At 35.4% G+C, this 15538-nt stretch overlaps 1 protein-coding gene across 7 annotated transcripts in view; it reads left to right on the plus strand.

The window, feature by feature from the left end:
* Positions 1-9803: 9803 nt before the first annotated feature.
* ABCC9 (ATP binding cassette subfamily C member 9) overlaps positions 9804-15538 on the plus strand; it is a 113718-nt gene continuing 107983 nt past the window's right edge. For 2 of the 7 annotated variants that reach the window (XM_016140492.2, XM_016140498.2), the window contains exons 1-2: positions 10630-11160; positions 14528-14689. In XM_016140492.2, the coding sequence (XP_015995978.2) occupies positions 14548-14689 (142 nt within the window). In that variant the 5' untranslated portion in view covers positions 10630-11160; positions 14528-14547. Of the gene's footprint in view, positions 9915-10025; positions 10390-10627; positions 11161-12663; positions 12734-14527; positions 14690-15538 lie in introns of those variants that run through there. The other 5 variants (XM_016140494.2, XM_016140493.2, XM_016140499.2 and 2 more) reach the window with 5 other exon arrangements.

Genomic DNA, 15538 nt, shown 5'->3' on the forward strand with positions numbered 1-15538 from the left:
AACATAACATACAAAAAACTGGGCTAGACCCAGAGGAAGGAGAGGTGAAAATTGGTGAAAGAAATATCAATAATGTAAGATATGTAGATGACATCATCTTACTGACAGAAAGCAGCAATGATTTGAAACAACCGATGAAAGTGAAAAAAGAAAGCGCCAAAGCAAGAGTGCATTTGAATATCAAAAAGGCAAAAATTATAGCTGCGTAAGAAATACCCAAGTTCAATATAAATGATGATGACATTGAAATTGTTAAAGGTTTTGCTTACCTTGGTTCAGTCATTAATTCAAGTGGAGACTATAGCCAAGAATCAAGAGAAGGCTGACTTGGAAGGGCAGCAATGGGAAATTAGGAAAGATCATCATGAGTAAAGATCTGTTATTAGAGACCAAGGTTAATCCCTACCTTTGTATTCTCAATTTATATGTACAGATGAGAAAGTTGGACAGTAAAAAAGATTGATAGGGAAAAATTTTATTTATTTGAAATACAGTGATAGAAGAGAGCTCTACAGATACTCTGAACTACCAGAAAGGCGAACAGGTGGGTTCTAGAGCAAATTAAGCCTGAATGAAACATCACTGGGTGCAAAAATGACAAAACTAAAGCTGTCATACCTCGGCACATCACGAGAAGGTAGGGTTGACTGGAAAGACGATAATGCTGAGAAAAACGGAAGGGAGCAAGAAAAGAAGACCAAATATAAGCTGGAAAGAATCCATAAAAGAAGCCATAGGCCTGAGTCTGCAAGAGCTGAGCAGAGCTGTTGAGGACAGGATGTTTTGGCCATCACTCACTTGGGGTGGAGTCTGAGCCCGGAGTTGGAGCTGACTCAACAGCATATAACACATATACACAAGTAGGAGTACAGATAACTCTTTTTGCCCTTAATGGTGATTTTTATAATCTTCTGGACTGCATGCGTTTAGTTATGTTTACTTTATTTTTATTTCATCACTAAAATTTAAAAAATGCATAAAATGTTATTTTTTTCTTCTTCCTGTTAAAAGTAATCCCATGCACTGTAAAATTTGTTTGCACATTTCTTCCCTTTCCCTCAGAATTCCTAATTTTAATCATATCTCATCTTCTGTCTCTCTTGAAGTAAATCTTTTCTTAAAGTTTTGTGTATTTTCCTATCCTTTGACTAAGTTTTGTTGTTATTATTTTTGCTTTCTAATGAGAAGAGATATTAGCTCTTGATCTTTATAATTAATATGTCAATTTTGAAATGTGAATTACGTCCATTGTATTATTTCCTGTATTTCAAAAGAGAGGTTTCACTCCATTTTACTTCCTTTTTGTCTTCTAAAATAACTACTTGAAATATTTTCCTTGGTGTTTTTCCATAGAAACAAAAAATGAGAGAGAAAGAAAAAAAAGAATTATGGAAAATTTTAAGTGAAATTAGTATTTTTTTAATGCTTTTTACTTTCCTTGGCAAATTTAAACCATGAAGTCTTGACTAGGTACTTAGTATAGGAAGGCCCCAAACAAATTAAACCAATTATAGTTCATAAATAAAACATTTTATTTTGAGAAGTGATCTTTTCAATGTAGCAAGTATTTATAAGTATTTATAATAAATAAACGCCAAATGAACTAATATCTTTAATTTGTATGGTTTGCCAAGGGTTTTCACTTTATCTTATTTTAATCGTGTATAAAAATATCCCAAAGGCTGAACTGTTCCCCTTATACTCTTCGGAGTTTTCTTTATATAACACTAAAAAGACCGAAATCATGTGTAATAAAGTGTTAAAGTGAAAATTTTACTTGAGACCTAAGACAAACAGAGCTCAGAGTTTCTAGACACACACGGGGCAGTCCTCCCCCACTTTCTGGGGGAATTAAAGGGCTTGAGAGCAGCAAAACAGAGTTGAATAAGTGCAACTATAATATAAATAAGAAATAAACTTTGGGGGTTTCTAACAGAGCAACTACCATTACCTTAGTTAATATACTTAATAAATTAACAAAATGTACAAGAGAAAAAGCATAATGCTAAAGGTTACAGTAATAGTAATTTGCTCATATGTATTGCTTTTGCAAAGCAACATATATAACATGTTAATATACAGCATGAAAAATAAAGATATTTCTACCACTTAAGTCAGTAAGTCTAAATAAAGCATTAACAAATAATTCAGTGCAAGAAAGTAGGTGATTATAAAAGATCTCTCTCTCTCGCTCTCTCTCTCTTTATATATATATATGTATATACATATATATTTTTATATTTTATATGTATGTGTGTGTGTGTGTGTGTGTATACATACATATTTTTTTCTTTTTAAAGGAAATGATCTAAATGTTTACCTGCTGGCTGGTTTCCTATTGATACTAGAATAAAATTTTAAATTTTTGTTGTGATGTTCTAAGGCCTTACCTGTTCTGCCCCATCTTATCTCACTCCTTTGCACTTACCACACTTTAGCCAGCAATCTTCTATTGGTCCCTCAAAGACATGCAGCCCTTCCTACTGCAGGGCCTTTGCACATGTTCTCTTTACCTAGAACATGATTATCTTCCCTAGTCTTACTTATCTTTCACCTGGCTGCTCCTCATCCACTAAGCTGCAGCTTAAATGTCATTTCCATAGAAAAATTTCCTTGACAAGGTCTGGTCTGGCAATACTATGCTCTTATTGTATTCTGTACTTTCACTTTGTAGCATGTATCACAATTTTATTTTTAAAAGTGTTTATTGTTATTTATTTAATGCTTTTCTTTCTTTCTAGACCTAAAGTTCTATAAAGACAGGAAGTATGTCTACCTTGTTTAGTGCTATTTTCTTTTACCACATGTGAGATACAAAGTAGACAGTCAATAAATATTTATTGAAAGAATAAGTTAGTCCAAGCCTTAATACTCTGTTTCAAGAAACAAATGTTCTGTGAGGCTGGTGGAACCAAGAACATCAACCTGTTGATTTTCAGGACCTCATTTTCATCAAAATTTAATGAATTATGCATTTTTTGGCTTAAAACATATCTTTTTCCCCAAATGAATCATAAAAAAAGGAAATGCACTCTTTAAATGGTTCACATTTGCAAAAGAATAAAAAAAAATAGTTATTACGTGACTGACCCAATGTAATTTTTAGAGCTTATCTAAGTTTATTAAATGACCTCAGGATCTGTTTCCCAGATTAGCCTCTGTGATCTGCTGTTCCAGGAACAACATAATGTTCTTTTTTTTTTTTTTAATTTTGACTCTAATCTTATGTTCCTTTATAGTATTTCATAAGGAAGTTAATCTGTATTCACATCCGCAATAGGAACTTTTGAATATTCAGTATTAAATGTATGTGTATGAGTCTGTATTTCCAGATTTATAAAATGCATAGTAATGGGGATAGAAATCTTATTTATGCTTTTTATTCTCCATAAACATTCTGAATATCTTTCATTCCCATAAACCATCTTTAAAGAAACTGATCTTTGGTTTCTATTGCTCAGCTTATGTTAACTACAGTATGATTTGAAATGAAATTCGTTTCTTTAAAAATAATATACCTATTGGGTTCACACCTACAAATATCTTAATGATATCTCTCAAGGAACTCAGCTCAATGCTTATAACTTTTGCATTTCTCTTTACCTTAATCTTTGTTCTCACTTTAGAAAGACTTAAAGGCAGGAAAATATAAAGTTCTCCATGAAGGTTACTATGGGTTAGTGGGAAATACTGTTTTAGAAAATGGATATGGCTTGTTAGTGATGGTGGTGGTAGGGTTATAAGATAAAGTGCAAAATTTGTATGTATTTTTAAGTTGATATGTAAAACACGAAACAAGAGTATTTCGATCTGGGTAGACTTCTTTGGATTAAACTGTCCATGAAGCTGTAATGGAACTGAAAAATTCCTATTGCCTAGTGATGTGGGGGCAGTCATAGCCCAAAGCATTACTGTCTATGAATAGTAATACTATCTCCTAGAAATGCCTGGGGTCCCTCATTTGGGTCCAGGGAGCTTCCCACAGACAACTCCCTTTTCTAAGCCAGAGGTAAAGAAAACATAGTCATAGCTTTCAAAAAGTTCAAAACCTTGTGGAAAGAAAGACACATGAATGTATATAATACAAGTATAGTTCAATAAAAGGTATAAGCACCAGCAATCATGGAGCATAAAGAATATAATTAACAAGCTACGTTCAATAGCAGGATAAAGAAGAGAAGAATGTTTCAGACAAGTGGAGCAAAAGCATGGGTGAAGACCTAAAAGACATTTAAAAAGTATGATTTCTTTATACTGCATGTGCATGTATAGTGTGCCTAGAGCACAAACTGCTTGGATGATATTCAAAAATATGACTAGGAAAATTAGAGTGCAAATCAAAGCACTGGGTTTTTATTGAGTAGGCCATTCTTTCTCAAAATTTATTAGTGTTCAGAAACACCTAGGATACTTGTAAAAATCTATTGATTTCTCATTAGAGGGTCCCTTCTCTTGGTTCAGTAGGTAGTGGCAGAGTTGGGCCTAGGAATCTGAATTTTTAACAAAAAATGTGGGTAGATTCTGGTATAGCTCATTGGTGGACCGCACTTTCAGGGATTGGTGAGGAGTGACATGATTACATCTGTGTTTAGAAATATATGTCTGGAAATTGTGGAAGAAAGGTAGAGGAGGAAAGTTCAGTCACAGAAACATCAGTTCGGAGGTATCAAAACAATCTCAGCAAAAGGCAATAAGAGCAGTGGGATAGGGGAGAAGAGAGAAGTGGTAAATAACCTATGAGGCAAACCTGATTCATCATCAACTGAATGTGTATGTTGGAGAGCTGATTCGGAGGTGTCAAAATTGTATGAGTATAGGGTGTGTGGCGACATGGACAGACATAGGAAATCAGAGGAAGGAGTATGGGGTGGTGGGAACACTAAGATTAACTAGACACAGTGAGTTTTAGGTGCATTAGGACCTTTACTTCGCATCACAGACAGCAGAGTCTCTCTCTGGTTAGCTTACACAAAATGAGGAATTCACAGGGATCCTGGGACAATTTAAGAAATCTGAGAAGAGAAATTCTGTTGATTTAGATTAGGGAACCAAAAAACCATCCAGACTCGTTCCTGGCTTTAGTCTTTGCTCTCTGTAGATCTTCTTTTCTTCTTTTTCTATTTCCCTAGGCCATTCTGCCATGCGAGGACACAAAAAGAAGTTTGTGACCCAGAAGCAGGCCCTTGCTTGATCATGCTGACATCCTGACCTTAAACTTTGAACCTCTAGAACTGTTAGAAATAAGTTCTTATTGTTTATAGGCTGCCCAGTCTATGTTACAGCAACCAGAATAGAGAAAGACAGGTTGACAAAGATTTCTAAGAGAAAAAAGTCAAAGCATTAACTATTAAGCAAACAAACAAAAATTGATGATTAGATTTGATCAAAATTAGAACATTTTAAAAACCATTAAAAAATAAAAACAAGCCACCAACTGGCAGAAAATATTCTCAGTATGTAAAGCCAACAACTGACATATCTAAAAAATATTTTTAAAAGATACAACACAATAATAAGCCAGTCAAAAAAATAATAATAAATGGGCAAAAGTTTGAACAGATACTTCATGAAAGAAGTTCATTAGTTTTTCTTTGTAACATAACATATTGCTAAGTGGCTTATAAAAATACCCATTTATTATCTCACATTTTTGAAGGTCAGAATTCTAGGTAGGCTCAACTGCATGCTTTGTTTAGGGTCTTTCAAGCCATAAAATCAAGGTGTTGGCTTGACTGGGCTCTTATTTGGAGGCTCTGGGAAGGAATTCTCTTCTAAGCTCATTTAGGTTGTTGTCAGAATTAAATTCTTCATGGTTGTGAGAATGAAGTCCCCATTTTATTGCTGGTTGTTGTCTGGGGACTGTACTCAGCTTCTAGAAGCCATTCTCAAGTCCTTATCCTGTGGCCTTCTTCATATGAGCAAAGAGAATTTCCCTCACATCAAATTCTTCTCATTTTTCAAATCTATTTGACTTTCTATTCTACTACCAGCCTAAGAAAACATTTTACTTTTAAAGTGTTTATATGATTAAATTAAGCCCACCTGGATAATCTGTCTATTTAAAAGTCAACTGATTTGTAACCCTAATTACATCTGAAGAATCCCTTTTGCTACATATAATAACGTAATTATAATAGTAACACTGAGAAGAAGGTCAGAGGAGTCATCTTAGAGTTATGCGTACCACAAGAAGATACATGAATAACCAATGAACTCATGAAAATTTATTCTCAAAATCCTTAGTCACAAGAGAGATGCAAATTAAAACCACAATCAGAAACCAGTCCACAGCTAATATGATTAAAATAAAAAATTTTTAAATTAACAATATTAAATATTAGCAAGACTGGGGAACAACAAACTCTCATACTTGTGTGGAAAAAAAATACCAAGCACTATGGAGCATATTTTGGCAATTTTTGTAAAGTTAATGTATAGTAACCATGTAAGCCAGCAAATCGAGTGCTTGGTATTTAGCTAAGAGAAATGAAAACTACATTTACAAAACTTTCACTGAAGTTCTATTTAGCATTATCAAAAACTGGAAATAACTCAAAGGTATATCTATGACAAATGAATAAACAAATTGCAGAATATTCATACAACGAAGTTCTCAGAGATAAAAATAAATAAATTACTGATGCATGCAACATGAATGAATCTCAAAAATATTACACTTAACCAAAGAAACCAGACCACAAAAGGGCATGTAATGTATAACCACCTTTATATGACATTTCTGAATAGTCAAAACTAATCTCGAGTGACAGACCTCAGGTCAGTGGTTATCCTAGATGCGTAAAGATAAGAGCGAACAGTCAGTGGCACAAGAAAACTTCCTGGGGACACGGAAATAGTCTATATCTTTTGGGAATCATAATTATATCAAATATTTTGGATTTTACATGTATAATGGATGATTTTATTTTATGAAAGCTAACTTTAAGTTGATTTTAAAATATAGTGTATGTATTTTTAATTTTTTTAAAAAAAGATGTTTTGCCTTCTTTTATAGTATAACACCATTTGGGAATTTGGAGTTGGTGAAATTCAAAGGAAAATACAAATATGCTGTATTTGAAAGGGGAGCGCAAATCGTCTTAGTTTGGGCTGCTGTAACAAACTGCCAAAAATTAAGTGGCTTAAACAACAGATATTTACCTCTCACAGTTCTGGAGGCTGGGAAGTTGGAGATCAAGGGACCAGCAGATTCGGTTATGGTGAGGGTTTGCCAGTATCTACCTACTTGCTGTGTCCTTACTTGGTGGAGAGCAGAAAGAGAGAAAGCTCTAGTATCTTCTTATTAAATGAACATAAACCCCATCATGGGGGCTCTACCCTCATTACATCATCTAAACCCAATTTCCTTGCAAAGGTGACACCACCTAAAGCCATTCCATTTGGGTATCAACGTGTGAGATTCGGGAGTGAGGCGGAAAACACAAACATACACACAAGTGCACCACTATTTGCAGATAAAACCATATTTTCCGGAAATCCAAGATGTAAAATAATACTGGGATTATTGAGAAAATTTAACGAATAGTTGAATATAAAATAAATATATAATTTATGAAAAATATAAACAACTAATCCATTTTTAATAGCCTCACAACACATGAAAACAAGAATATAAAATTCATATGATTGATCATTACAAGAAATGTACAGACCTATAAAAAAGTAATAGTAAGCTAAAAAGAAGACAAATAAATGAGAAACCATAATTCTGGATGGAAAGACAGAACACTAAAAAATATAATATTTCTTTATAAATTGCTAAATTTAATGAAATTCCAATAAAATTCCCAAAGAAGAATAACTAAGAAAATTTAATAAAGAATAAAAAGGGGACCAATGCTCCTAGAGTTAAAATATATTTTAAAGCTATAATAGTTTAATACACCTGATCATAGTAATAGCATAGCAAAATTTAAAAAACGGACAATAAAACAGAATAGGTAGCCCAGAAGCAAGTCTTATTATAAATAGTTATATGCTGTATATGACAAAAGTGATTTTGCACATTGGGGCAGAAGAAAAAGTTATTCAGTAAATGGTGTTGCTTGTAATGAATAATATATTAACTTGGGTTTTCATCCCATGGCATATGTCAAAAAAAAATCAGAATCAAATAAAAAAACTCTTTAAACAAATATAAATGAAGGTTAATATTTATTAGCTAAAGCATTGGAATAAAATGCAAAATAAAAAAAACACCAAATTTGCTTTAGAGGGAAGCATGATGAAGGCAGAGACCCTGGAGGTCTGACTCATCACTGACCTCTGTGGCCAGCAGGAGAGCTAAAAATAATCTCTATACATTTCATACATTTATAAAATGTATGAAAACAATCATTTTTTTTGTAAAGGCAGAGCCACTATCATTTTCTAAAATGATAAATAAAAAAAATTGTCATATGTATGAAACAAGATTAATGTCTGTCTCCTATTAAGAGCTCAACTTTCTTTTTTCTCAAGGGAAGGCGGAAACAGGAGGGGCAAGAGGTAATTGACCAATGACTGTAGACATCTGGGCTCCCACAGGGGTCTGAGGAAGATTATGCTTAGTCTGTTAACCCTAGTTGATGTGAGTTCAGGCATGAGGTTTCTGCAAATCTTTTATAAACAATACATACTTCCCTTATCTCCTTGGGAGGGGCACTTTCTAGGATTGTTTTTGTAAAACTCAAGCAGAAAGCAGAATTCCTATAATAATTAGCATGTCTATATGCAAGAGGCTATTAATCTAAAGGCCAAGGGAACAAAGAAGGCTTAAAGAAGATGGAGCAAGAGAGCATTTCACTCTGTTACAATAGGTCATTTCATACAGTTTGGAGGAAGTTAATACAAAGTTTTTAGAACAGTAATTTTGCATTTTGAATCCAATCAACCTTAAAGATATGTACTACTTTTGACTCTGTAATTACTTTTCAGAGAATGTATCTTGAAAAAATTATCCGCCACATAAAAAAGTTTATAAAAATAGTTCATCATAAGATTAAATATGATAGTGAACGTTTGGCAATTCTACACCTAACAATAAGAAAATGGATTTAAAATTATGCTATAGTCACCATGGAATACTATGCAGCCATTTTTATTAAGATTTAGAAATACCATTGGGAAATAATCATTTTAAAAGATATTGTGAAGAGTCAAATTGTTTTGTGACTGCCAACAATATAAAATACGCTTAGAAAAAAAAATAACTATAATGTACTATTAGCTTTTACCGAAGGGGTAGGCACCCTCTCAGAATTTTAAAGACATTATCTCACTTACCTTAACATCAAACCTATGAGAAAACTGATACACAGAGTGATTAAACAAAGTGTCTGAAATTTGAGCTAACAGGTGGGATAACAAGATTTGATAGCAGGCTGGCTCTCACGTCCATGTTTTTAATCACTGCACCATATGTCTTGTTTTTGTTAAAATATACCAAAATGTTTTCAGTAGTTTTATAGGTTTGGGGGCTCATTAGTGTCTCATAGTTTTTCATAACTTTCAAAGTTTCTGCAATAACCATGACTTTAGCATTTTGATCTTACTAATGGTTATATAATATATATTACATATATATATATACACACATACACACACACACACACACACACACATATATATATATATATATATATATATATATATATATATATATATATATTTTAAATCTCAAAGGCAATTTGATTTTGTGTTGGCACACTCAGAGCCTACATCTGGGAATTCTCTCTCCCCCCAGACGCCCTGGAGAGCCTCTGGTGCCGCTTCCAGCCTGTTCACTGATCTCCCCTGGTTCTACCCACAGAAGTACTCAGGATCCTCATCCTTGAAGGACGCTCTTTTCTTCCCGCGCCTGCGTCGCGCCAAATAGCTCTAGAGTGCAATTGCAAGCTTTTAAAGGCCACAGGGTGAGTCTTCGGGACCCTCCAGGGTGTTGCCCCTCGAGGCCCTGCAGACACCTAGCGGCCACAGGTTCAAGCTTCAGTCTCTAGCTGAGGCCCCGCACCCATCCGGGAAGCAGCGACCTTCCCAGAGTGAGGCGCCCATGGGGAAATCCCTCCGGGCTTGCATGGCGGGAATCAGCCTTTCAACACAGTCGAAGAGGCTGGGAGGGGGCTGGAGTTTGGGGTTTACAATTCAGGTCCAAGGACCTGCTTCCGGTGCTGGCGGTCCTGCAGCAGTGCCCCTTGGGGGTCGCGCACTGAACCACAGAGGCACCAGCCTCGGACTGCCTGGCCATTCTTTATCAGATTAGGACAGTTGCTGAAAAAACAGTGATTCTTCCAAGATGACTGAGCACTGGCCCCTGAGAAAAATCAAGTGTTAATTAAAGAAGGTTGTCTGGAACAAAATTTACGGCTTGCGTCCTTGTGGGGTTGTGGGGTGAGTGTATTTTAAAAACATTATCTTCTTGAGAATAAATGATCTCTTTGGTAGAGAGCAATAGTGGAGGGAGGACACTTTTTGTCCCGCTTTTGAGGGGCTAGGAAGAGAGAGTCGGGTTGCGGCAGCAGGGCGACTGGTCCGGAGGAGTAACTAAGTTTTCCAGGTCGCTGGAGCAGTTATTGGGCTTGAGTCTGCCTTGCTCCTGTGAGACCTTCTCATTATCTAATACAGTCCGGCGGGCAGTTCCTCTGTCTGGAATGAGCCCTTCATTTCTCGGGTCTGCTTAGGGGAATAATGGTGACACCCCTGAATCTGCCTCCTTATGCGGTTAATAAAAAGGCGTAGAGCCCGGGGGGAAAATTACAAGTGCAAGTGAGTGCCTTGCGTGTTTCGATGTTTTAAAAAACTGACCTCGGTGAATCGTTGAATCATGTGTTTCGGCGTCTAATGAAGTTTGGGGGACGCATATTCCTTGTGTTTGTAAAATCTCTGCACTGCGCGCCCCAAGTTTGCCGCTCGCATGTGGAAAGCTGGGCCGAGCGGGGGTGGGGAGGGTCTTCACTCCGAGGTGCTGCGCTCGGGGCTTCTTCTCAGTTTCCTGCCTCGTAGTCGCTGCGTCCGCCCCAGCCCAGAGCAGTTTGTGCAATTTAGAAACTCGATAGGAGGCAGCAGCTGATCTCCCACCACCCTAAAAATAATCCACTCCGAATAATCCACTCCGGCGCCCTGCGTGCTTCGGCTAGGGGAGGAAAACTGCCTTCGGAATAAGTGAGTCCGTGTCTTTTACAACAATATCATTTAAAATTTTTAAGAATAACTATAAGCTGTCGATTGGAAGGTAACATTTCGGCATCCAAAAGGCGTCCGTGCACTCTCGCAGCGCTTTGCCTTCGTGGTGGCTATTTCTAGGATTAAGGGACCGGGCCCCAGCCGGGGATGAGAGGGCATGGGGATCAGGTTTCCAGCTTTCCTTATAAAACTCTGCCGGCTCCTACTTAAACCAACTGGAGATAGTGCAAGGAATTATTACTAAATTTTTTTCCTCTTAGACATTTCCCGTATTGTTCATGAAATAGCTTTCTATCTGCTCAGTCTTTGTTACTCTTTGCTTTTAAGAGTTTGCTTCCCGGTTTGAAATTTACACTGAAGACAGTTTAGGAAGCCAGTGTTCATTAGGAGGTAGCCCAAGTGCACGAGTGGGGGTTTGAAGCAGCTTCAAGGGATAGTCCAAGGTATTTATTTGTTGCTTTATTTGTTCAGTTTGGAATTAAAAAAAAAAAAATCTCATTGGAGTGTCTGTCTAAGGAATTTTGTCTGCTGAGTAGTCCCAACATTTCCTTTGGTATGCGATAGAACCTCAAAGGGTGCATTCAGATCAGGCACTGAAACAGAACTCAGCGGTCATTTTTGCTAGTTATTTTCCCAGTTGGATTTGTCATTCATAGATGGACAACTAGACAGACATCTTTTAGTTCATATTTTATGAACCATCAGCTGAATAACTTCAAGAAGTAATTACATTTGTTTTCATAAGTGCTAATCCTGAAAATGCCCTAGATAATGATAAAGTCCTAAGTAAGTTCTTAAAAATGTCATGTTTCTTTATCTTAACATAATTTGACTAATCTCAGAATAAAAGAATGAGTTATAATGTGTGTAAGAATGAAAGCTTTAATATTGCTTTTACTATGTTTTCTTTAGATGTTTCCAGCATGCTAAATTCTCAGGATTGCTACTGCATTAGAAATGACACTTTCTGCTGATGAACAGGAGAGAGTACTAGTTTTCACTTACTTTACTTTTTTTATTTATCAACTAAATCCAAATTTTATAACTCCTGAGTAGAGTTTCTCATACAGTGTATTTCAAGGCATAAGAATACTGAGAGTAGTATTCTTGCCATGAAATCATAAGTTTAGTCATCAAAGCGTATTTCTGTTTTCTGCTCTACAGAACACTCCTATAATCAAAATTTCACTTTTAATGCTTGTCTTTAAAGTTCATTCAGTCAACTCCTTCAGCTCTATCGTCTGTCATAAGCACTTGAACATCTTTCCACGGGTTTATGCTTGTGGGGAGGAAAAAAAAGCCATGTCTTTTCATCTGGCCTCTCTTCTCTCTCACTCCCCCCTTGATGCTGGGGCCTCTGTCAGTACTTAGCTGAACTAGGCAGATCCATAAGAGGCGGGGCGGAAGGATGGCACGTGACAGGTTTGGCAAGAGTGCAGTTATACCCTTCCTAAAGCATTCCTAACTTAACCTGGATTCTGAGCGGGAAACTGTGAATGACAATGGAGAGCTAAGAATTAGTTAAAATCCTGATTGAATAAAACCGTCTCAGGTAAACACAGTAATTTTCAACATATCTACAGTAAAATTTACTCCCTCCTTCTTTTGATCCATGTTTAGTTGTACTATGGGCTGGCTTTTAGAATGTGCCACCTGCACAATCTATGTCAGAGGAGGCTAAAGGTCAAGGGGAAAAGGATGGATGAGGAGACAGAGGAAAAAATCAAAAAGAGAGATATGATGAGAGACAGTGAACAGATTGGGAGCCAGGGGGAAATTTTGAGGTTAGAGATTATGGGGGAAGGAAGAAATCTTTTTACAGCTTTTGCTTTACCAGTCTGAAGTATGCACCTTAGTGTGATTATGTCATTGTATATTTCTCTGACTTTTAGATCATAAACTTTACATTATACCAGGAACTATTAGGATTACTGTAGTTTAATTTATACAGACTAAGACCACAGGGACTGTGTTTGTTATGTGCACTATTGGAAACCTAGTGTCTAGCACATAATCAGCAACAATAAGTACTTTTACAGTTAATTAATTAACAGCCTCGCCTCCCAGACATTAGGTACATGGCTGAAAATGTTCTTTGACTTTTGCAGGTTGTTGTATTTCTCTGATATTTTCTTTCCACATTCACACAGATTTATCCAAGAGTTAATTGATAGGCTTCAGGATTGATTAAATATTATGCAGACAATGTGTAGAGCTAATGAAGTGTATATTTTGCAAATTCAGATTATGTTTTTAACATCCAACTTGATGATAATGATTAAATATCAAGTTTTATAACTGTTACCAATTGGGATATTATAATTTGGGATAAAATTATAAAACCAACTAAAATAAATAAAACAGTTTATACATATTTAAAATTTTATCATCTCTACTAAGTAAAAGAAGTAGTCTTAAAAATTCCATTACTAGTTTTTGTTTTTTAGTTTGTTTTTCCATCTTTACCAGAAATACATCTAACATACAATTATGAACTCATAACTTCTTATTTTATTGTTATTTAAAAAAAACTCAAGTCTTTTTAAATTCTTTTATCCACCTTAGAACCTTAATAGTAAGGATTTGCCAAGTATATAACCTCATCTTGAGTTTTTTTAAAAGTATGACTTTTTTTAAGATGAAAAAAGTTCTGAACTAGAGAGCATGTCAATGATTTATCAAAAAAAAAAAAAAAAAAAAAGAGGCGTTTACCAGAAATGAGAAGAACTCTGTATAAGCTTTTATATTCTGTAAACACATAAGCTTTCTATTGTTCTATTTATGTAATGCTTTATAAAAGTTTTACTTGAAATTTGTTTTCTTCAATAGTTTACCTACTGTGGCCATTTTTTTCTGTGTAACACTCTGTTTTTTTTAGGAAAAAATATTGTTTGAACCATTACTAACTCAATTATCAATGAAAGGGAAGAGAGAAAAGGTACTACTTTAGTTATTCAAACTATTGCCAACCTCTGATAATCTAACTCAGAATCCAGGTGACATAAATATGGAAAAGAAACAAAGTCCAGTGAAGTTAAAATATTAAGCTGCGGCTTATTTTAATAAGAATAGATATTTTCTTTAAAAAGTAGGTTGGAGGCTGTGTGATATAGTGGGGGACCAACATAGTTTTTAGTCAGACACATGTGGGTGTGGATGCTAGCTACCTACTGGTTGGCAAGTTACCACCAATATGAACCTCAGCACCCTCTTCTGTGAATTGTGAATAACTCCACAAACATTGCATGGCTATCCTGAGGACTTAAGGTAACACTTCTTTAAGGCTATAATTTTATGGAGGAGGATTTAGTAATAAGAGGCTCTTTTTCTTTTCTCTTTATTTTAGAGGAAACCATAGAAGAAGAAATGAGCCTTTCATTCTGCGGTAACAACATTTCTTCGTATAATATCTATGATGGTGTGTTACAAAATCCCTGCTTTGTGGATGCCCTCAACCTGGTTCCTCATGTCTTCCTGTTGTTTATTACTTTTCCAATATTGTTTATTGGTAAGTAATCTATTGTCCTATATTTCCTTGCCTAATGTTTATACAAATTTTCTTTTTTTTTTTTTTTTTAAATTTAAGTATAGTTGGTATACAATCTCCTATTGGTTATATTCGTTTCTGGTGTACAACATAGGGATTTGACATTTTTATACCTTAAAATATGATCACCTTACTAAATCTAGTAATCATGTGTCACTGTGCAAATTTATCACAATATTATTGAGTATATTCCCCTTCCTCTTTTCACCCATCTCCCCACCCTCTCTCTCTGGTAACCATTGCTTTCGTCTCTGTTCCTGAGTCTTAAAAATCTTCTTAATGGCTGAGAGTTGGTATACTGTTGACTAATTTTTGTAACATGAAAACTGATATATAATTGTGAGAAAAGAATGAACAAGTATTTTGTGTTTTCTAAACATTTGTGTTTTTGGCATGTGATATTCTGAAGGAAAAATAGAAGTCATGCTGTCTTAGAAGTGGATTTCAAATATCAGCAGCAGTTTTTTGAAAAGAGGGAAATGAGAATTATATAAGATAGATCTAGAGTATTTGTTGAGTACTTGCTTTGTGCTAGATAAAGAGAATGTAAATTGGATAAAACACAGTACTTGCCTGGAATAGTCACTGAAATAGTCCAGTGAAACAGACACATCCAGAAATGACAGCAGAAGTTCTCTTTTATCCATGGTTTCTCTTTCCACAGTTTCAGTGACCTGCCATCAACTGCAGTCAGAAAATACTAAGTGGAAAATTCCAGAAGTAAACAATTCATAAGTTTTAAATTGCACGTTGTTCTGAGTAGCATGATAAAATCTCTGCTGTCCTAATTTGTCCCACTGGGGATGTGAT

This window comes from Rousettus aegyptiacus, unplaced genomic scaffold (assembly GCF_014176215.1).
Source record: "Rousettus aegyptiacus isolate mRouAeg1 unplaced genomic scaffold, mRouAeg1.p scaffold_m13_p_2, whole genome shotgun sequence".
In the NCBI taxonomy this organism is placed as follows: domain Eukaryota; kingdom Metazoa; phylum Chordata; class Mammalia; order Chiroptera; family Pteropodidae; genus Rousettus; species Rousettus aegyptiacus.